At 40.6% G+C, this 23845-nt stretch overlaps 2 protein-coding genes and 2 long non-coding RNA genes across 5 annotated transcripts in view; 2 read left to right on the top strand and 2 right to left on the bottom strand.

Moving 5' to 3' along the window:
• Positions 1 to 5261: 5261 nt before the first annotated feature.
• On the bottom strand, positions 5262 to 5840 carry LOC139361848 (uncharacterized). Its single transcript, XM_071090780.1, is given in 1 exon segment — positions 5262 to 5840. A coding segment is annotated over 1 exon segment (579 nt).
• LOC105470974 (RNA binding motif single stranded interacting protein 3) overlaps positions 5619 to 23845 on the top strand; it is a 1471638-nt gene continuing 1453411 nt past the window's right edge. The window contains exon 1 of one of the 2 annotated variants that reach the window (XM_071090772.1): positions 5619 to 6009. In XM_071090772.1, the coding sequence (XP_070946873.1) occupies positions 5797 to 6009 (213 nt within the window). In that variant the 5' untranslated portion in view covers positions 5619 to 5796. The remainder of the gene's footprint in view (positions 6010 to 23845) is intronic. The other variant, XM_071090773.1, reaches the window with a different exon arrangement.
• LOC105470968 (uncharacterized) overlaps positions 6019 to 23845 on the top strand; it is a 184899-nt gene continuing 167072 nt past the window's right edge. Inside the window, exon 1 of the long non-coding RNA XR_980901.3 lies at positions 6019 to 6662. This is a non-coding gene — a long non-coding RNA (uncharacterized lncRNA). The remainder of the gene's footprint in view (positions 6663 to 23845) is intronic.
• On the bottom strand, positions 19272 to 19964 carry LOC112424766 (uncharacterized). The gene is made up of 3 exons (XR_003015674.2): positions 19870 to 19964; positions 19610 to 19763; positions 19272 to 19399 (listed from the first exon to the last, which is right to left on the bottom strand). It is a non-coding gene; the product is annotated as an uncharacterized lncRNA (long non-coding RNA).

Raw genomic sequence — 23845 nt, 5'->3', positions numbered from 1 at the left:
TTTAATTCAAGTTAAACTCCTCTCATTCAAAATAATAAGCATAATGTTATTTATTATGTAAATGAGGTGGCAAGGCAGATGTTTTTCTTCCTGGTGCATTCACTGGGGATTAATACATACAAAAGCTGAGAAGGAGGGGCTGGGGTGTAACCTGGGAACTCAAATAAGGGTTGAGCAAGAGGAAAGATGATTACTCTTGAGCTGTGCTGTTCAATAGTGGAGCCAATAACCACACAAGGCAATTTAAATTTAAATCGATTAAAATGAAATAAAATTAAAATTTAGTTTCTCAGTCATATTAGCCAATTCATTTGTTCAACAGCCACATGTGGCTGGTGGCTACTTATTGAAGAGCTCAGATAAAGACCATTTCTATCATTGTAGAAAGTTCTACTGGACAGGGGTGCTAAACCTAAAGGATTGAAACAAAGGGAAGGATGCTTGTAGATTCCTCTACAACTGGAACTTTACCCATAAGAGTTCCACAAGCTTCTCAGAATGGATGAACATCCACGAAGAGCCAAGAGATGTAACAGGTAGGATTAAGTGGCTGTTATTTTTTTTTTTTGTATATTACGGGGATACACTACAGCTGTGCTTCTCAAACTTTAAATGTATATACATATCACATGGGGATCCTAATGTGCAGACACTGATTCAGTAGGTCTGGGGTGGGGCCTGAGAGTCAGCATTCATCAACAGCTCCTAGGTGATACTGATGAGCACCCAGGTGATGATCTGTGAATTGCACTTTGGGTAGCAACGTGCTAAAGCCCTTAACAGGAGAGACTTGATTTACAGCAACATCCCTGAAGATGGTTAACCAATCTGACACAGGAATCTTTAATCACTGCAGGCTGGTGCCAGGGTACATCTCACAGCCACTTAAAATTGAATCATTTCACATCAAAGTCCTGCTGGAGAAAGCAGAAGCTGCTGTCATGTTACCAAGAAGGAAAAATGGCTCATCGGAAAATACTGAATACACTAATTTGAATCTATGACAATTGGGATAGTACTCTACCTTTCTAGGACTCCATTTTCGCAGATTAAGAACTTTAAAAAAAAAAAAACTAGCATAGAAGAAACTGCTGCTCCATGGAAACACTGATTTGCATACATAAAAATTCAGTCTGTAGACATCCTTCTCAACCTTGTCTGCACAATTGGAATAACCGGGGGGAACTTTTAAACATTAACATGTTAGATTTCACCCTCAGATATTTTAATTTAATTGATTGTGGGGGAGGAAATCAGTGTTTTTTGAACACTCCCCAGGTGATTCTCACATGCAGTTGCAGAGAATCTTTGATCATAGCAGTGGATCTGAAACTTAAGCATGCATCAAAATCATGCCTTGTGAAAACATGGATTGCTGGATCTCACCTCTAGAGTTTCTGATTTGGTAAATCTGGGATGGACATTAGAGTGTGCATTTTCAGCAAATTCCCAGGTGCTACTGCTGCTGGTTTGGGGATCACACTTGGAGAATCACTCACTGACTTAAAGCACTGTTTCTCAATCTTGGCTATACATTGTAATCACCTGGAGAGGTTTAAAAACTACTTGTGCTTAGATCCCACCCCAAATATTCTGATTTAATTTTTCTAGGGCCTAGTAGTCTGGGCATCGAAGATTTTTAAAAGTTTCCCACATGATTAAAACTTGAGAAACATTAATGGTAATAAAGTAAACCCATTAGGTCTGGGGACTAGAAGCACTGGCTTTACCTGGATGTTTGTTAGAAATTTAGAATCTCAGAGCCAAACCCAGACCTGCTGAATCATAACCTGCATTTTGACAACATTTTCCGGGTGACTTCATATACATTAAAGGTGAGAAGTACTACACTAGATAGCCTTTTAAAGTAACAATTTGTTGATCTGTGTGATTTAAAGAAATTCTTGTAATAATTTTTTATAGTTCCTAAAAATATTGGGGCACATAATTTGGTCCAAACTCACTCCAAATTATTGTAGCTGTATTAGATTGCCACTGCACAGACAAGCACTTGTCAGTTTCTGTTTGCCTTGCAACCATAGACATTAGTTATCCCAGCAGAAAGAAACTGTGGACTTTCAAGTCTCAAGTAGAAAGAAGGTCAAGAATAACCAAGTCTTTAAGGAACTAGTTCCACATACTTTCATAAAGTTTATTATTCAAGATTAGGTGCTTTTTAGGTTAATGCCTTTTGACTTTAGAAAACTGTATGCTTTTATTGCCAGAGATACAATATAGATAATTTTTTTTTTTTTTTTTTTGGAGACCAAGTCTTGCTCTTGTTCCCTAGGCTGGAGTGCAATGGCGCCATCTTGGCTCACTGCAACCTCAGCCTCCGGGGTCCAAGCAATTCTCCTGCCTGGGCCACCCAGCAGCTGGGATTACAGGCGCCTGCCACCACGCACAGCTAATGTTTCCATTTTTTTAGTTGAGATGGGGTTTCACCATGTTGGCCAGGCTAGTCTGGAACTCCTGACCTCAGGTGATCCACCCACCTCCGCCTCCCAGAGTGCTAGGATTACAGGCATAAGCCACCATGCCGGCCGATAAATTCTTATTTTATGAAACTTTTCATTATGCATCACTAAGATCCTGGAGGTTGAGAGGTCGTGGGGAATATAATGTCTTTAAAAAAATGCTTCTAAATTGTGTTTTCCTAGTAAGCCTTTCTTGGTAGTATTTCAGGGAAATAATGAGTGCCCATAGATGATTATAATGTAGAAAGACCAACCACATGATGTGCCAGAGCACTGGCTCTTAAGCTTAAATGTTGTAGGAATCACTTGCTGGATGTAGATTCTGCTTCAGTAGGTCTAGGGTAGGGCCCAAAACCTTGCATTTCTAACAAACTCCCAGATGTTGGGAAGATTCTGGTTCATGGATCATACTCAGTAGCAAGGAGTTAGAGTGACTACTCTGCCAGGACACCTTTTTGTAAAGTCCCATTTCAGTGACTCAAAAAATCAAGAGGTCTGGTATAAATAGGAAGAAGGGTGATGTTGTTGAAAGTGCTGATTTACTAATTTAAATCATTTGGGAAGAGAAAGTCAAAGGTCAAAATTATTCACAGACCTATCATTAATGGAAAGTTAATTGAGAAATGAAGAGTCATTTAAGGCAACTGCAAAATAGTAACACAAATACCTCAGATGACTAGTAGGGCAAAATTTTCAAAATGTTGCAAGCTGTCTGCATGCTTGAAGTAGCAATTTACATGCATAATTAGGTGCAATCAACAGTTTTGAAATGTAATATATTTTCCGAGTCCATATTTACTTGTGACAGATGCTTAAAAAAACTACGTCCCCCAAAAATAGAGGGGCAGAAGGAGAAATATTTGCATTTAACAATGAGAGTCTTTAAAAGGACATGTCTAAATTTAGAACAAATTTAATTGAAGTATTGTATCTTCATTTTGATGTAATCTTCATTTAAGCCTTGAAAGAAGTTCACAAACATATTTTGGAAGTAGCAAGCATGGAAGAATAATAACTTACCAGTCAGCTATTCCTGCTGCTGTCTGAACTGACATATGATTTTTATTGCTACACTGTAGAAAAAAAAACTGACACATTCAAACCTTTATTGCACAAAATATTATTGACTTTCTTCCTGTCTTCAGAAGCGGTTTCATTCTCTAAAGAGACCAAATATCTTTTAGGAAATTTAAATAAAGGTAATTTAAATTGGTAGCTTCTTTTTTGTAAATCAAGGTCTTCAGATGAACACTCAGTGTGAACTTGTATCATCTTACTGTTCTCAGTATAACAATGTTAGGTGCTCACTATGCACTAAGACCCTCTGCTAAGCACATTACACATATAATCTAATTTACCATTATAAACCTTCTCTAATGATTGTTGGTTTATTACCAGGTACTGGGGAGGAGCCCACTCTATTTTCAACAATTCCCAATTGAGAAAATGAACTTGAAATCTGATTTTTAGAAAATGTGAAGAAAAAGAGAATGGGTAATTTGGTCCCTAAACTTTTTCTTCTTTTTCAAAAGCTTGTTCACATTGCATTACCCAGATTGGTTGTCTACGCTGATGAAAGTGGAGCAATTAATTTCTGTCATACATGCAGAGTCAGATTAAAAGATAGCAATGAGGAATACAACCTAATGATGTGTTCTTGTGTAACTGCATCTATGGGGCAGTGTGTCTTGATATGTAAAAGTTGTGTTTAAGTTAATGCAAAGCATTCATGGGATGAGCAATGCAATTTTCCAGTTTCATCAAGCAAGTGTGATCTGTGATATATGTTAGGGGAAAAAAAGCCATCCTCTGCTAAGAAACGCATGAATAGTTCATTAATCTGCTGATCCATTTGGGAGCATTATGGAACTCAAAGCCCAGAACAATGGGCTCTATTTAATATTGAACAGGTTCTTGATAACCCGCCATTTCTCTCCAGAGTCGCCTGAAGGTCCCTCCTGGACGTGCAGAGTTGCAGTGGCAGTTCCCGTGAAGTTGTAAGCTACTACCCAGGATCAAGTGGTGTTAAATTGAGAAGTCATCCTGATCACCTGACTAGTGGTGAACCCCGATTTAAGAATTTCCAAGTCTACCCTCGCCATCTCTAAATGTACAGACGCACCGCACTCCCTGCCCTGGGGTCACCACCGAAGCCTCCTGGTGGAGCCCTGCCCTGCTGAGGACGCTCTTCCAGCACAGAACTCACCACCAAAAAGAGACGGCGCCCAGCTGGCGCCCGCCCCGGGCACATTGCAGTAAATGCCTGGCAGCGACTTCTCGCTTCTCCTTCCTCCTACCCCATCGACCCTCTGCTGCCGACCTTTACGCCAAACTCCGGCGCGCCGCGAGACTCGCGTCCTCCCTGTCCCCGAGGGGCCCCACCCCTTCCCGGTTCTAACCTGCGACCTGGCCAGAGGCAAGGGTAGGTCGACTTCCTGCCCGGAATTTGCCGTTGGCTTCTCCTTCTCTACTCCAGTTCTCTAGTGCAGGGCTGTGCGGCGCGGAGCCGCCAGCGGCAGAACAGACCCCGGAGCGGAGCTCTGGGATACACACACGCGCAGCCCGGAGGGACTGACCCCTGACGCGCGCTCGGCCGGGGGAGGGAGGGGACCAGGGCCAGAGCGGAGGCGAGGGTCACCTGGGGTTGGGGGTGGGCGCACCAGCTCTCCGCACGCTCCTCTCTTTCTAGTCCTCGCCGCCACCACCTCGCACAGGTCGGAGATCCCTCCTTTCCTTGGCTCCTTTGCGTTGGGGAGGGGATAAGGCTGAGGGGTCGGCGCTTGGTCAGCGGGCGGGGACGGTAGATTTCATTTGCACCTGACAGTCCCTATTCTTGCCAGTTTCGCCGGGCAAATCCTGGCGACCAGGTTTGTTCTTCCAGCAACTTTGTTCAGAAGGTTGTTAGGGAGGGGAAACGCCGAGGGGCCCCAAGAGACGCCGGAAAGCGGCTCGGAGCGTGGGCCGGGCTGGAGAGCAAGTCCCCAAGCGGCCCTGAGGCTGGGAGCGCGGCCGGGAGGCGCCGCCGCCGCCGCCGGGATGCGCTCTGCTTAGCGGGACTGCCGGGGGCGCCTGAAGGCCAGCGCTCCAAGGACACGCGGCCACCCGCTCCTCGCGCTCCCCGGCCCAGACGCAGCCAGGGCCGGAGCCGAGCAGGCGAGCGGAGCTGCGGGGAGCGCGGGTGAAGGGTGGCAGGAGGGAGGGCGCGAGGGAGGCGGCCCCTCCTCGGCGAGCCATGCGTGCCACGGGCAGCTGAGGAGCTGCCGGTCGCCGCTGCCAAGTCTCCACTCCGCTTTTGTCTTGCCCTCCAGTGAATGGGAAGATGGAGATGGATGTTGAGGGAGTTTCTCCGCGCCCGGAGCCCATCCCCCGCTCCCAGGGGGCTGGCGGAGCCTGCCAGGCGCCGCCACAGCCGCCCCAGCCCCAGCCGCCGCCGCAGCAGCTGGCTCAGGATGAACTGCCCGGCGAGAGTGCAGGCGCTGAGGACAGCGACGATCCCGAGACGAGACCCAACGGCGAGAAAGGAGAGAGCAAGGTAGGTCCACAGTGTTGGCGCTGTGCTACCTTTTGAACAAAACCAAGGAGTTGCTGTCGTGGCTGTCACTTTAACCCCTCCGCTCCCCAACCCCCTTCCCTCGTTTGTGTGGGGGTGGGGGTGGCAGATGTGAAGTAGGCTTAAGATTTAAGGGAATCCATGGGCGATAGTGACTTTCCGAACTGGAGGGTATGTGTAGAAGTCTGTCCTGGTTTCAGTGTTCAGCGGTGTGTGCAGAGAAAAGTCTTCTGGTACATGCGGTGTGATGCTCTGGGCGAGCACAGCACCTCAGTAAAGCAGTGATGAGACCTTTGCTTGCCCTCGCAGTTTAACTGAGGCTTATTTGGATGATATAGGTCTAGGAGAAACTGTTCTTTAGGAGCTGCCAAGTGGCTTCTGAGACTCCTTGGAGGGTGGTGACATCAACCTAAAGAAAACAATGGGAGCAAAGTTTGGCTCATTTGCAGAATGGAGTGCCCTGCTTAACCCTGCTCTAAGCTGGAGGTCCTCCTCTTGACCTGGCATCCTCCTTCTAGGAGGGTAGAGATCAAGTGCCTGCCAGCAGATGAGCCCTACAAATCTTTTGCAGCCCTGCTGTGTCATTGTAGACCAGGGGATAGCTGCTACTTGCTGTGGAAAGAGGAGTTCTTCAGGTAATTGGATTCTAGTAAGAAATGGCTTGAATGTTATTTTCTGGTGCTGATGCCTCTTCCGCTGAGAAAATTGTAAAGTAGAGGAAATGGCATAGAAAATACTGCCTTGGTAGTATTAGTAGGGTGTGTTTATTACAGCTTTGTCTCTGAGCAGTCTTCCTTCACACACTGGGAGTTTAGTTTTGTGGAAGCTAATGTTGCTTTGTTTTATCTGTAAAAAGTGTACACTGTATATTTGTTAATATATTTTGAAACTGGCTGGTAATATTGGGGAAAAGTTGGTTCAACAAATCAGACTATTGGAACCAAATGAGCCAGTCAATCTACTTTCTCACTTCTGCTCACTTGAGGAAGTGTGCAGGAAAATGGGCACTTCTGCTAGTTAGAAAGGAATTGTGTCTCATGAAGTGCCCCTTAATGGAGATTGCCTTGGTTTCTGTTAGAGCTTTCCTAAGATACTAGTGGATTAAATAAATACTGGAAACATGTCGGGATCACATTGAATTGCTGTTCTGTGTTTGGAGACAGGCTCATTTAACAAGTTCAGATTTGCAAATGTTCAGAATTGTTTTGCATTTTGAAACTGAGCTAAGAATCAAAATTGTTGTTTATCTTCCAAAATCAATATTGTTATTTAAATGAAAGTTTACCAAGGAACTAGAATTTGAATACACTCTAGATGCGACCGGGGTGCCTTACAAATGCATACAAGATTTACATTGTGAAAACTATGATGAATTTTAATATTCTGATATCCTCAGCTTTCCAGTCGCTCTTGATTTCATGAATATTTAATTCTGTCATGACTGCATATTTACTACTTTAAATGACTGTCTGCGCTCAGTTTTATGAAATAACCATAACTGAGCATCAATTACCTAATTGAACTTTAAGTCTCTTTTGCAAAATAGGTGTGGAGAATAATTAAAATATACAGCCAGTACTGCCATTTCCATATTGTTGATTCACATGCCCTGAGCATGAGAAATTCCTGCCATCAGCAAAAATCTGTGCTTATTTGTTTCCCTTTGATGCACCATGCAGACTGTCTAACGTTCTACCAGTTGTGAGGAATAAGGAAGGCAATGCACTAGAAATATTACAGCAGGTTAAAAGAGGACTGAAAGCGGGTTGATTACATTTAGTTAATTAGCATGTTCAGATAATTGAGTATTCTGATGATGTGATTTGCTTCGTGTTTGTCTGCGGTTTCTTGAGGTGGAAACAAAATACTGCTTTTTTTCTCTCCAGGTGTTTGTCTTAAAAAATTATGTTGCATCCTTCTCTTAACCTAGATATCAGCTGTGTTAACCCTTTGCTTGCCTCTGATACTGTCCTACTGGTTCTTTTGAGTCTGAGGATGGTTGCTGTGTTTCAGACTTTAATAACTGTTCTTGTCTTTGATGGATACTAAGGCAAGTTATAAATTGATTTTTCTTAGAAAATTCATAATTCATTAGTAGGAAGTCCTTTGGATGTCTGACCAAATTATTCTATTAAAATATAAATAGAAGACAAACTGGTATAAAGTGAAATGGGGTTGTATCAAGCTGTTTGGGGTAAGGTGGAGGAGTTTATCGCAGTATGGTTTTCAAACAGTAATATACAAACATAATGTACCAGATGATTATGTTTTCTTTTCATTCATGAGAACAATAAAATACAAATTTCCAAAACTGAATGATTGACTTTAACTTTACCTTAAGGGTATTATGAATAGGATGTGAGTGGATATACCCCTTGAAAATAAAGTATCAGGGGCTAATGGCATTTTTTTTTTAAGACTCTGGTTTAGGGCCATGATTTATTCTCATATGAATTTGTCTCAGTTGTCTTATTGGAAAAGAAATCAGAGCTTAGCACCAGATCAGCTTGTCTCCTAAATTTTAGGTTCGTGGTCATATGTCCTCAGAAAGTCTATGAAATAGGAAGCGAGGTTAGAAAACTGGATCAGTCAAGGGATTTTTTACGCCTGAGTTTCATGATGTGACTGGTGCTTTCTGTCCTAGAATAATGTTTCCTGATTCCTCTCTAGCAAATACTCTTCAAAGAAATATTAAAGCAGCTGCATATTATATTGCTTTGATTCCATGAATTGGGGAGGAAACAGACCTGAAATAGACCATCTATTCTTCCTCTGTGCTTTAAGGCAGGTTTATATTAAACCCTTACAAAAAGCAGCCTCTTCTCTTTGCAATGACATCCAAAGATAATATTGTAATCACCTTTGGTGACCTAGTGAGATATTTCCTTCTGGTCTTAGCAAAGAAGATTAAATGATCATGGTCCTTAAGTAAGAGACCTTCAAATTCTTGAAAGTGCTCTTGATTCTGGGTTTGATCATCCTCAGAACTTTCTTAGAAAGTTTTTTGCAGGCTCTAAATATTTCATCCTTTCATTGCTTTTTAAAATTCTTCTGAAATGCTTTGGTTATACCAAATAACTCTTGGATGGGTGTTTCTGAAACTTTCTTTGGAAAAGTTAAAGAAAAGTTTCTTGTGTCGAGGACCTGCACTCCAGTGCCTTATTCCCTCTGTATTATGAAGTTACTTATGCAAATGTGGAAATTCTTCCCCTGATCTGATCCTAGATGCTAAATAAAAATGATTCTTAGCTTCCTTCAGGTTCATCTCATTCATGAATATATGAATGGTGCTTTCTGTCCTCCCTTTTGCTTCCTTCCTCACACCCTACACCAGCTTCACCTCCCCTCTGCCAATACTATTTACTACAGTGTTTTATATAGAAGATATGTTTATGGCTCAGATGTAAAGCATTGTGATCAAACTCTCTTTTTTGCTCAGCTCTGATTAAATCCTTGGTTTGCAAGATGTGTTATTCCCATGGCTTTGGATTAGAGGAACTCTGTACTGTTGCTACCAATGATACATCATTGATGAAAATGACTCAATTCTCACTTCAACTGCATTCCATCAGTGTTGCTGTTCTAACAGTCATTCTTTAGGAGCATACTGTAGGGACTCTTATCAAGAATGTCACTACATTTTTGAAAGCCTTTTATTTTGGAAATAAATTTACATTTATAGAAGAGATGCAAAGATACATCCTTTGCCCAGTCTCCTCTAATATTAACATCCTACGTAATCAAGGTATGTATATTACAGTAAAGAGATGAACATTCGTACGAAACTACTAGTTAACTTGTGTAGTAAAACTTTTTTTCAGTGAATGTATAACATATAGTTGCTTTCCATTCTATTCTTTCAGTCTTTAAGGTGGTCTTTATACCTGAAAGGCCCTGTGAGAGGGTATTTAAGAGTCAAATTTAAGTTCTGTGTGACTATGTCTCCCTTTTATCTGTTGAGTAGGAGCAGCTTGCAAAGTACAAATTTGGAGGTCCCTGAAGTTCTGCATCAACTGCAGTGAGCCCTGGGGGAGTTACAGCTTTGGCAAAGCTCTTGAGTGCTGTTAACTTGTGAGGAATAATGGTCTTCCTTTTTTGTTTTAACGTGAAAAACATTCCTGCTCCAGGTAAGACAGGGTTTGTCAGTACACAGAGGACAGCAAAGTCTCAAGTGGCAGGCAGAGGATAAAAGGAAATGGATAAATTCAAGGTAGTTCACTTTGATGCCTAACCCCTTGGGTGATCATTTCTGGCATGAAATCTAATGAAAGCCTTTTTGGTTTTACATTGTATATTAGCCAGGTGAACTCTGACTTCCGGCACAGAAGCAGAAACGTTTCCACAATAGGTAGGATGTCAATGTGATTAAAACTGTTGACTGTGAAATAAAAAAGACCCCAGTTTGATCCTGGCTTTGTCTTTTATTAGCTCTTGACCTTAGACAAGGTCTTAATCTTTCCAAAGCTTAACCTTTTTATCTGTCAAATAGGAATAATTATAGTGCTAACCATCTATGGTTATTATACAGCTCAAATGAGATAAAATGTATAGAGTTTTTGATTCAGTGCTTCACAGGTAATGACTGCTCAATAATAGTGAATAAATTGTATGAGTTGGGGCTTCAAGTCTCCCTCAATTTTTCAGTTTACCAGAGGGTTCTGGGACTGGAAATGACACAGACATACTTTTCTACAGTCAAACCAAGTTGGTGCTCATCCACCTGGTTTTGCCCTGTGATCCTTAAGATGTTCTCAGGTCCTGGTGGGCAGAAGGTTAGAAAATAGTTATCCTGACTTGTCAATAGTCTGTTCTTTTCTCATCAGGAAGGCCAAGGAAGAGCTGGATGAAAAGTCCCTATATCCTACCCCAGGCTCCAGAGATATGCCTAAGACCCTAGTAAAGCAAATAGATTGCTCTGCTTTTGCACATTATCCTTATGGCTTTTCAGGAAGATTAGGTGGCAAATCTTAAGACTTAAAAAATGATTGAGATAAAAAGTTGTATCTGTTAGGGCTCTTTGGTTTCAGGAAACAGAAACTGACTTTACTTTGAGCAAAATATTATACTGTAAAATTTTAAGGTAATTACAGAAATCAAAGGGAAAATGACAAAGCTAGTTTTGGGGAAATGCTGACACAAGAGTTGCTCAGATTTAAGTAGTAGAAAGTACTGAAAGGTTTCTTAAGGGTACTGACATAAGAAAAATAAATCCCAGCCATTTTTCGCCTTTATGCTACTCTGCTCAAGACCTGGATTTTATGGGAAGGTTATCTAACTGGCCTCTCCTGCTTCAGATAGCTGCTTCTTGGCCAGGGTAAGGTGGGGATCCTCAATGTAGTGTCCTTCAAATTGTATCTTTTGGACGGGGTATAATTCCTGGGGGAAAAAAAAAATCATGGTGCTGTTATCAGACCAAAGACAATAGCTATTAGTTGCCAAAATAACCATTATCATTCCTTTCCTAGATAGAGAGAGGCAGAGAGAAAGAGTGAGAAAGAGAATGAGAAAAAAGGAGAAGGAGAAATAGACACATATTTAGACAAGAATCTGGAACATTTTGTAGCATTGTATTCCTACCATTTTAAAAGAAAGAATACAGAGGAAAGTATGGAATCTATCACGTACTTATGTACAGGAAGAAGGGCAGATAACTTGATCCTTATTTATTTATTTATTTATTTAGACAGAGCCTCACTCTGTTGCCTAGGCTGGAGTGCAGTGGCACGATCTCGGCTCACTGCAACCTCCGCCTCCTGGGTTCACGCCATTCTCCTGCCTCAGTCTCTTGAGTAGCTGGGATTACAGGCACGTGCCACCACCCCTGGCTAATTTTTGTAGTTTTAGTAGAGACGAGGTTTCACCATGTTGGTCAGGCTGGTCTCAAACTCCTGACCTTGTGATCCATCCAGCTCGGCCTCCTAAAGTGTTGGGATTACAGGCGTGAACCACTGCACCTGGCTGATCCGTATTTCTATATGCAAAATAAGACTCCTAGAATTAGAAAACTGGATTGGAATGCATATCCCACTGGGTCTCATCTACCTAATCTCCCTTCTTTATTTTTACATGGGAGAAAATTGAGGTCCCGTAAGTGTTTTGCCCAAAGGCAGAGCTGGCACTTGAATACCTTTTAACCTGGAACATGCATCCAGGTGACATAAGTCAAAGTCCCTCCTCTTCTTAGGAAACTCTAATCTTCTCTAAGTTCTTATATGGTGACATGAAACATTTGGAGTCTGCTTTAGAATTTCAGAATTCTTAGTTTCTCAACTTAGAAAATGAGATTGGCAGCACACATCTCCTGAACAGATAATCTGACAATGGGTGCAACTGGGCCCTGATGTTTTAAAATACAGACCTTTCATCATACTCCTGTCCTTTAGAATAAAATATATTAATAATTTTTGTCTGCCTGTAAATTAAAGCAAATTGATTGATTGCTCAAATTGCTAAAGCTTTTTCTTTGACCTTTGAATTTACATGTCCAAATGTTTCTGTCCTCACATTTTGACCTTGTACCTACTGGGGAAGTCCTGTAGGTGGTGGAATCATGGACAATGTTAGTTTCTGATTTTTGGGTGGCAAGTGTTGGAAGTAAGCCGTTCATTCCCGGGCACACATCCTTCTGGCACCTACCATGCGTGGCACGTAGGAGGTGCTCAATAAATAGTGGTTATGTTGAATTCTGCATTGATGCAGTCAGTCAACATGTATTAGCTGGAACTGCAAAGTTAAAGAAGTTAAAACTCCTCCACAGTTCAGTGGAGGAGACACGCTTATACACAGATCATAATGCTATAAGAGGGTGAGGGCCATGAAAGAGATGAGAATAAGAGGTACTGCAGAGAGGGGCTCAGCTGCCCTCCCTGAATGGAGGCTGCATGGAAAGGAGCCATTTCACCAGGTTTAAGAGGAGTAGGAGATGCAGAGCAAGAGCTTTCCAGATAGAGGGAATGAGTCAGTATTTGGAATGGCTGGGAAAGATTCAGAAGTTTGTCATAGGATTGAGTAGAGGTAATAGCTGGAGGTATATTTGTCATGAAGGCCTTGTAATGCCATGCCAGGAAGTGTGGACTTTATCTTACAAATAGGTTGAGAGTAAAACTTTGAGGCTGTCATAGCAGTCTAACACTGGCCAGCAGGGCTTTCCAGACTGGGGAATTCCCTACATCAGTAAATTTAAAAGAAAATGTAGAGACAAAAATAGAATTAACTCCTGTTTATGACAAGAGAGGATATTACATCATTTCATACATGAAGTGCATTTAAGCACCAAAAATAATAAATAAAATTTATGTCAGGATAGAGTAGCCTTTCTTGAGAAAGAATAGGTAGCAGCCTTAACCCTTTCCCAACCCATCTCTCTCATGTGCATCCTGCCTTATCCCATCATAGCCCATCACACCCCACTGTCCTCATTGTCCTCACTTCTCTGTAGACCTCTGTGTACTTCCTTATGGACAGGGACCTGGAGGCACCTGTGTCAAGCCTGAGATTGGGCTGAGGAATTTTTGCTGAGTTTATCTTTTTTTTTCTCATAGGCACAGCCATGGCAGAGTTACTGTCAGTGGTAAGATGGATTCATGCTCTTAGACTAGCCTATTGTTTTTACCTCTAAAAAGTAATTAAAAATAAAATATTCCTGAGCTCACTCAAAAACGTAACTGGAGGCAGCAGAAGGAGTAGTGATTCTGGTAGCATATTCTTAAAAATTGAGGCCATTTAACATGTTTTGTAAGATAAAGTATTGACCTGTCTAACAAACATTCCAATGAATAGCCAAACGAAATGAGACTGTGGGACACATAGACCACTGATCAGCGCGTGGCTCCTTCATTTCCTGAGATGCTCCGCAAATAATCAGAGGCACAGGTCACGATTCATTTGCAAGAACTAGTGGCTGGCTCTGCGCTGTCCATCTGTCCCATGCTTCCTCCTATATGCTTTTCCCAGACTTACATCCCCCTTCCCACATTAGACTTCCTTGTTCTGTACAATGTTTTATTTTAATTTTTATTTATTTTTGTTATACTTTAAGACCCAGTAATCCCATTACTGGGTATATACCCAAAACATTATAAATCATTCTACTATAAAGACACATGCACATGTATGTTTATTATGGCACTGTTCACAATAGCAAGTACTTGGAACCAACCCAAATGCCCATCAATGATAGACTAGATAAAGAAAATATGGCACATATCCACCATGGAATACAATCTGTTTTTTAAGTAACATTAATTTCCGTATAATTTACAGACAGTAAATCTCACCCTTTTGAAATCCGTAGTTTGGGTTTTGACAAATGTGTACACTTCTGTAACCACCACAGTTAGGATGTAGGATGTTTTCATCCTCCTCAAAGAGTCTCTTGCATTCCTTGCTACATAATTCCCTCCCCTTTTCCCAGTCTTTTCCAAAATTTTCTGTAAATTGAATCAGGTAGTATATATCCTTTTGTATCCGGCTTCCTTTGCTTAACAAAATTTATTTGATATCCACCCATTTTGTTGTATGTACCAGTAGTTCATTTTTCTTACTCAGTAATATTTCACTGTAAGGATGTATACCACATATTGCTTTGCTGATGATGTACATTTGGGTTGCTCACACATTTTTGGCTTTTATGAATAAAGCTGCTATAAGCTTTGTTTTGTGAGTGTGAGGACATTTTCATTTCTCTTGGATGAATTTCTAGGGATGAGATTGTTGGGTCATATAAATGTGTGTTTAACTTTATAAGAAGTCGCCAATCTATTGTTAAAAGTAGCTCAATGGTTTCACGTTTCTATCAGTTCCGGTCCCTGAGAGTTCCAGTTCCTCCACATCATGTGAACACTTGGCATTGGCAGTATTTTTAATTTTAGCTATTCAGGTAGATGTACAATGATATCTCATTGTGGCTTTAATTTGTATTTCCCTATTAAATAATGATATTGAGCATCTTTTTACGTGCTTAATTGCTATCTCTATGTTTCTTTGGTAAAAAGTCTGTTCAAATCTTTGCCCTGTCTTAGAAAAAATTGGGTCGTTTATATTCTTTATTGATACAATCTATTATTTTCACCTAGATTTAGGTTTCAGAAACCCTAGTGGAAGTTTGAGGAGATTACAAGGTGAGGGACATTTCAAGCTTGCCTTGTTAGGGTTGTTGGTGAACTAGCATTTATTGGGCATTTATCATGTGCCAGTCACAAAGCAAGGTAGATTCACATCAGGTGGTCTCATCTTATGCTTTACAGTAATCCTGAGACATACCTATTATTAACCCTGAGGTCACACAGCTAGTAGATGTCGGAGAAGGAATTAAATTTAAGTCTTCCTGATACACTCTTTCCACTTCCTCAGGTGTGACTCCAAGGCTTGTTCTCCACAACTGACTGGTTAGTTTCCCAGCCAAATCCCTTGCACTGCTCTGGGTGTTTTAAAAGCAGCCCTCAGGTGAAATAACACTGCTGGCACTGACATGCAAATTGGAACATTGAGCTTAAGGCAAAGAGAAGGCTCCCAGTTTTATTTCAGTCCTGAAGAAAAAATCCTATCCATTTCAGAAGATAGAAAAGTGAGAGTTCTCCAGAGAAGTGGAAGATCTGAAGTGTTCATTTACATGTCAGCACCCAGGGATGTGCATCTCTCAGCTGAATTGCACTGCTGTGTTACCCACGGGCCTAGGTTTGGGGTCATTCCTGGGAATTGGACCCCATTTTCAACCCCAGTTGTGTTTCTGCAGGCTGTAAGGACCTTGGGCAAACCATATGAACACTCTGGTCTTGATTTTCTTATCAATAAAGATGATGGATAAGGTCTTCTTACTATACCTGAAGTTATAGGATTGAATTACGAGCAGGGTTACTAACTCATCTTAGTTTAACACTGAAAGTTCTCCATCTCAGGTAAACTAGGAAAGTTAGTCACCCTACTTATAGGATGCATGTAAAACATCTGTGCTTTTATAGACTCTCAGAATATGAGAGCTGTCATTGTTGAATGTGCTTTGGGGCATTCGATCTGTGAGTCTGAAAATGACTCATTGTATTTCAGAACTAATGAGGCCCTATGAATGATTCCAGTTTCTTCAAATTGACTTTAAAAATAGTTGAAAGCAAGACTCTGGATTTGAATTGGAGGAACAATATTGCCTTTCTGAATAAGTGGCCTTAGAACTTTCTGATGCAGCTCCCCAAAGCCTCTAACCACAATGTAAATGTGTTTTAGGATGCTAGCTGTGTTTTAGAATGCCAGTCTCCCTGGCTGGAGAAGGGAAAGCTCTCTGAAAGAGTGCTTTCACTGGCAGAACAAAAATCAGCTCAATAATTTTTTTTTTAAAGTTGCATGGTTGGTAGGGTTTGTATCATTAAAAATCTGACTCCGTATTTCCCATGGGAACCCTCATTTGGGAAAAAACTGCTCTTGTAGGAAAGAATCTGGGACTTGGATGGTACGACATTGAATCCTGGATCTGCCCTTTCTAACAGTGAACTCTTGGACAAGTCACATTTTCTTTGAGTCTCAGTATCCTTTACTGTTCAGGAACTGTCTAGACCCAAAACTCAAATTCAATAGTGCATGAGCAAAGCCTATTATAATTTCTTGCCTGAATCTGAATATATATCTGTCGGTCACTTTAGTTTTGTTGGATAAATGAGTCCCACGTGCATTCAAGGTTTTCTATTATTCTATTTAAGGAAGTGAACAAAAGAACATCAGAGTTAAAGGAGCTGGGGGATAGGTGCATAGGATCGTGTGGTCTTTCCTGAGAAGGATACCCTCAGATGATACTGCATGGGTTCGTGTGCCCGGGAGGTCTAAGGGGTTGGATTTGAGTGGCAGGACACCACCAGGGGCCTCTTCAACTGACCCTGAAAACCTGCTCTCCTGCCTATCTTGTTTGCTCTTTGGATGAAAGTAATAATAACCTTTTAAAAAAATATATATATTTTGGAGATTTTTGAGCTCACAATGTCCTACCCCAAGCCTTTGCTCAAGTCATTCCCTTTGCCTAGAATGCTCTTCCTTCCCTCTCTGTCACTTTCTTGTCACCCAGTTAATTCCTACTCAGCCTTCAAAATTCAGTTCAATACCTCAAGGAAGCTTTCCCTGATTTGAACCTTTCCCTGCATACCTTATAAGTCAGGTTCCTCAGATAGAGGGGAATAACACACACTGGGGCCTGTTGGAGGTTGGAGGGTGGGAGAAGGAAGAAGATCAGGAAAAATAACTAATGGGTACTAGGCTTAATATCTAGGTGGTGCAATAATCTGTACAACAAACCCCCATGATACAAGTTTACCTGCACACGTACCCCTGAACATAAATTAGAAAAAAAAAGTGAAGTCCCTGTTGATGTGATATCACACATTCTTAGTTGCGAAATCTGTCTAATATATGTCATGAGGATAGGGACAGATCTGTCTTTCCAGGCAATTTCTCCAATCCTAATGTAGTAGCAATCATATCAGGGTACCTATTTGGTAATATTTTATCTAAGACTTACTTCCTCGGACAGGATGGTCAATGTTCTTATGCAGCCCATATTTTAGAGGGGGAGAGAGAGAGATACTAAACAAGTAAACAACTAAATAAACATTACAGATAATAAACAACCAAAAAAGAAAAATACTTGACACCAGTGACCCCTTAACTGTAGGCATATATTCAGACCCCCTGTCTAACCATATTTATTCAAGGCAGCAAACACATAACCATAATCCAGCCTGTTCTCTGGAATGGCCATGTATCTTAGAGCCTCAGAACCTGTCCTTGTTTACTTCTTTCTACGTTGTTTGCAGGGTTTAAGTTGTGCTCACCATATTGACATTAGGAAATATGCAGGAAATGTGCCACCAGCTCCCCTTCCTGGGTTCATGTTAGTCATTGCAAACCAATCACAGCACTCTTTCCTATTGAGTTCAGCCTTCGCCTTGGAAGCAGGCATTCCTTAGCAATCAGTTGGAGGTCGTGTACAAGATGAAACTCTGGTGCTGTCCTTGCTAGGCTTACAGCTTTCTTAGTAATGCCTTCTCCCTTGCTTAGACCAGACACTCAGTCTTCATTGCTCCCCTCCTCAATTTCTAAACCTGAATTATTCAATATAATGGTCAATTGACACATGTGGCTATTTACATTTAAACATGATTAAAATTAAATTAAAAATTCAGTCACTCATTTGCACAGCTCCACTTCAAATGCTTAAAAGTCATAAGTCAAATGACTACCATGTTGCACAGTGCAGATATAGAGTGTATCTATTATTGCAGAGAGTTTTATAGGACAGGGATGTTATGGAGTAGGACTTTACCTCTCCTAGCCTGCCTCAGCTGTTGTTCTGAGAAGCTGTGAAGCAAGTCCTTTGACAAGGACAGAGATTTTACAACTTCCCTGGGTTTGCTTTACGTTCTTGGTGACTTACAAATTGTTTTAGAATTACCAATATTGTTGTGTACAGAGGCAGTTTAGAGCAAGATCTCTTTCAAAACCTTTGGCTAGTGGGATTACTATTTTTACTTAGGTATTCTGTTGAATCTTGGTATTTGCCCTTGACCATTATAGAAAGCAATCTTTGGTAAGGGGTTCCAAGAGATAACTTTTCTATTACTCAAGTTCAAAGCCTTTATTAGTGGGGTTAGTGGAACCACTGCCTGAAGCACCATTGACATCTCCTCTTGGCCATCGACTAATGATTGTCTTCACACTGTGGGGATTACTGTAATGGTACTTATTGTCAGAATACACAGGCAGAGAAATCTTGCCAAGAGCCCAAATCTAATATCATCAAAGAGCCTCCATGCTTGCAACAACAATGCAGGGAATAATTTTCAAATTATATAATGGATAAAGAATACTAAGTTACAAAGTTGCACTCTTAAGGTGTTTGTCCTATTCTTCTTCTTACATTTTACTCAATAAAATTTCAAGTACGTTATGATTGCTAGTGGTTTTAGATATAGATAAATAAGAAAAAGAATATCTATGAAAAGAAGTCTGATAATAGATATTACCTTTTTAGTCCTTGTATTTCTTCTTTTAAATCCATGAGTGAGAAGAGTAATCTTTTTAAGATTGGAGAAAGGACGGGGGAGTTAGTCCTGAAAGATCCTAATATGAGACTTGCTGTGCCTTTGTCTGGCGCATTAACTGTCAGCAGGAAAAGAGATGGGAAAATGGCCCCAGGGTGGATTTGGTGAATTTCCTCCCTGTTAGCTAGGATGAAAATTTGAATGACACCTTGAAGTGATCTAAAACTCTTATTTACACATCCAGTTAGCCGGGAGGCCCCTAGGCATCACGTTCAGAATGTAGCAATGCATGGAAGACAGTGAGAATGGGAGATGTCAGCCTTCTCTCCTCCATTTCAGCAGTGGCAGATAATCTGAACCAAGGGATAGGAATACAGTTGATACAGAGAACAATAATCGAGAAAGAAAAAGATATATAGCTATGCCAATAAAAATGACATCTTTCTGGTATTTTTACATACCATTTAAATAAGTATTAAAACATAGAGATACAGAAAGACTAACATATTTGCCAAAAGTTGGAGATGTAACCAAGGCAACCATAATTGCCCTTTAGTCATTACCTTCTTATTTCTTTATGTTTGAACTGAAGACATGAAGCTAGAGCTCATTCCAGAGTCCTTTGCGTCAGGGAGTTCACTTTTACCACTGAGATTTACTGGTGAAAATATGGACTCTTGGTGTCTGTGATGTCAACAGCTTCAAGCAACTTGAAACCTAGAAGGGCACATGAATAAGGAGCAAGAATGAGGAAAAACTGCTGTAACTCCTTGCTGTAACTATTGTGTCTTCCCATGCTCACTACTCAGAAATGTGCACTCACTTTCTGTATGTGGTTGTAGCAAAAGCACTCAGCTCAGAATCACGCCAGCTGGGAGGCACAGCCTAAATATTGGGTGGTCGCGTGTCCATTTGTTCTACTTTCAGTTTCCAGGCAATTTTGGAATTCAAAGAAACCTCCTTGTTTATGGCACCAGTCCCTGAATTCTATAGAGATTCACTATCTGTGGCAATATCAACATGGCAGATGTTGCTTCTCTGGTTGCGTATCGTTTTAGTGAAGGAAGAAGAGGTAGAGAAAAAAGAAAATCCTTGAGGGAAAAGCAATATTGAAGACCTAACATTTCACAGCTGCTGTGATGTTTGAAATTTATGTGAAGTCTTTATTTTGATGCATCAATTTAATTGTGGCCTAGAGCTGAGATTTGCATCTCTGAGGCTATCCGATGTAGAGTTACAACAATAAAGTAACACCACACACTTCACTACATTGTTTAGTATTATTATTATTTTTTTCATTTTTCTTTGGTGTCAGTTGCATAACAGCTGTCTTTGAAAAACTCCAAGTTCTATAAAGGGTTAATTTTGCACTGGGTTAGCGACTAAGGTCTAACCTTTTTCAGGGCTAGACTGAGTGTCTATGTGGTGTCAGGTAGGTAAAGCAGTCTGTTGTTTGAGCTGAGAATCATATCACTCTCTAAAAACAGTCTGGCTCTCTACTGATGATTCATCAGAAAAATGAGCCTGGTAATTGAATTGGGAGTTGAAAAGGATCACAAGGAAAGCAACCACATTCGACTTTTGGCGCTGTCATGTGAAATCCTGTTAATGTGCAATACATAAAGCAACGATCTCTCATAGTGGACTCTTTTAGCAAATGCAGGCTACTTATTATTATTATTATTTTTTTGGCTCTGATCAGTTACAAGAGACTGTCCGTCACTGCTGTTCAATCAGGGTGGGATTTGGAAACAAAATTGGAAAATGAGTCTTTCTGAATGCCTGTGATGCCTTTTATGTGTTGATCAGATTCTGGGAAAGAAATCTGGGTTCTAAAGGAAAAGATGACAACTCAGAGAAACGCGAATGGTGGAATTTTCTCAGAAAAGAATTGATCCTCTTTTTGAGCATGGTTGTGATAAAAAACTGTTACAACACCTGTAGCTGCTTTACTTTGGAAGGAATCAGGTTTTGCTTCCAACTGTATGGATAGTTGGTTTGTATAGGTTGGACAAAATAACCATCTTTTGGCAAGTTAAAGGTTTAACTCTTCTCTAGAGAGGCGTTTCTCCATAGGGATGATTTTGGCCCTCCCTCTAGGGACATTCAGTCATATTTTGGCTGTCACAGCCATTGGTGGGGTGCTCCTGGCATCCAGTAGGTAGAGGCCAAGGATGCTGATAAATATCCTGCAATGCACAATGCAGCCTCCTACAATGCCAAATTATCAGGCCCAACACGTCAGTAGGGCTAAGGCTCAGAAACCCTGATCTGAAAAATATTCTGAGACTTTGGGGTGTTGTTTTTGTATATCCTTTATGAGGTTAATATTTTGAAGGGAAGTTTTAAAACAGAACGTGTAATGCTTTGTCTCGTTGTGAGGTAGTCAGGACCCCCAAGTCTGTAAATATATCCTTTTTCCAGATCTAATTTTAAGAGACTAGTGTGAGGGGAAAGTTTCTTAGACCACGAATTCCAAGCGTTGTCTTTTCTGTAATAAAATTGAGATTTACTGGGACCCTTTCTATTGTTTTGAAGGTGGAAGACGGGAAGCTTCTCTAAAAATCATAGTCTCAGACTTTAATGAAGATTTTCTCTCTCTCTCTTTTTTGTTTTTCCTAGAGATGGAGTCTCGCTATGTTGCCCAGGCTGGTCTGGAACTCTTGGGCTCAAACGATCCTCCCACCTAAGCCTCCCAAAGTGCTGGGATTACAGGTGTGATCCACCATGCCTGGAAAGATTGTGTCTTGATGCCAAACTATGTATGCTTTGGGTTTCTAAACCAGTGATTTCAAATTGTGTAGCTGTTTTACTGTCATTAAATTTTGCTGCAAACATTTTCTGATCTTGTACAATATGGATTAGTCCATGCTTATGAATTTTCAAACCGGGAAAAACATTGTATCCCAAATAGTTTACTTAAAAAACACATGCAATGTAAGGCTCAGAATACTTAGCTCTGTAAAGTACTGGAGACCAAATAAATCATGTTAAAAAGAAAAAAAAAAAAAAAAAAAAAAAGAAGGCTACTTAAACTTATCCAGTAGGTAGAAACTTTAAACAAATGCATGCACAGTCCTTTTTAATTTTGATAAGCATGAATAAGGAAAATGCTTTATTAAGAAGGAAAACTCTCTTGATTCCACCTTAAATCTTGAAAGATTTAATCTATCAGATTTGTTACTTAGTCTCTTTATTCACTAAAGTTAAAGCAGCAGTCCCTGTGAGATGGTCAAGAAAGGGTCCCATATCAGTTGCTACACCCAGAGCCCAAAGTAAGAAATGTGATGCTTTATTTCAGGTGTTGGCTAACTCTTTCTGCAAAGTGCCAAATAGTAAATATTTTGAGTTTTTTGAATCACACAGTCTCTGTCTCAACTATTTAACTCTTTTATAGTGTAAAGCAGTCATAGACAAATGAATGGATGTGTTTATATTATAACAAAATTTTATTTGCAAAAACTGGTATTAGGACCAATTTGGCCATCAGATCACAGTGTGTCCACCACTGCTTTATTTAATTCATGCAGCTTTATCATGCGCAAATGCATGATTCTTGTTACATTTTTTGCAATGGTGAGGATTATTTATGAAACTATGATGCTTTATTCAAAGCCTCCAGGTTGGGAATCATTGCAGGATGCACTTAAGTGTGGGTTTATAGGCCACCTACAACCTAAAAGGCAGAGAAAATGCCATGTCCACAAATTGACTTTGTTAAAACATGATTCCGTGTTCGTGGAAATGATTTAATAGGGTCTGTTAGGTGATTATAAAAATAAACAGCCTTCTCTAATATTTGCTAGATTTCAGAATTAGTGAGAAATCAGGTTGAATAAAAAAAGATCAGCCATTTCAAAACAGGATTCTGTGAGGACATGAACTGTGCCATGAACTGCTGGTCAGAATGGTGCAAGAGATGAGGACAGAATTGTTAGACATTCCTTGACACTGTCCTTGGCAGTATGTGATGAGGTCTGGAGGTGTGTTGCTCAGTTATAGTCTAGGTCTTCCTGATACGGTTTTTTTTTTTAAATTTATTTTTTAATTTTTTATTTTTATTTTTTTATTGTACTTTAAGTTCTAGGGTACATGTGCACAATGTGCAGTTTTGTTACATATGTATACATGTGCCATGTTGGTGTGCTGCACCCATTAACTCGTCATTTACATTAGGTATATCTCCTAATGCTATCCCTTCCCCCTACGCCCGCCCCACAACAGGCCCTGGCGTGTGATGTTCCCCTTCCTGTGTCCAAGAGATCTCATTGTTCAATTCCCACCTATGAGTGAGAACATGCGGTGTTTGGTTTTCTGTTCTTGAAATAGTTTGCTGAGAATAATGGTTTCCATCTGCATCCCTGTCCCTACAAAGGACATGAACTCATCTTTTTTTATGGCTGCATAGTATTCCATGGTGTATATGTGCCATATTTTCTTAATCCAGTCTGTCACTGATGGACATTTGGGTTGGTTCCAAGTCTTTGCTATTGTGAATAGTGCCGCGATAAATATACGTGTGCATGTGTCTTTATAGCAGAGTGAATTTACAATCCTTTGGGTATATACCCAGTAATGGGATGGCTGGGTCAAATGGTATTTCTAGTTCTAGATCATTGACGAATTGCCACACTGTCTTCCACAATGGTTGAACTAGTTTACAATCCCACCAACAGTGTGAAAGTGTTTCTATTTCTCCACATCCTCTCCAGCACCTGTTGTTTCCTGACTTTTTAATGATTGCCATTCTAACTGGTGTGAGATGGACTCTTGTGGTTTTTGATTTGCATTTATCTGAT

This window comes from Macaca nemestrina, chromosome 2 (assembly GCF_043159975.1).
Source record: "Macaca nemestrina isolate mMacNem1 chromosome 2, mMacNem.hap1, whole genome shotgun sequence".
NCBI classification, from domain to species: domain Eukaryota; kingdom Metazoa; phylum Chordata; class Mammalia; order Primates; family Cercopithecidae; genus Macaca; species Macaca nemestrina.
Note: the sequence above shows the minus strand (reverse complement) of the source record. Positions and strands in the feature narration are given on the sequence as shown.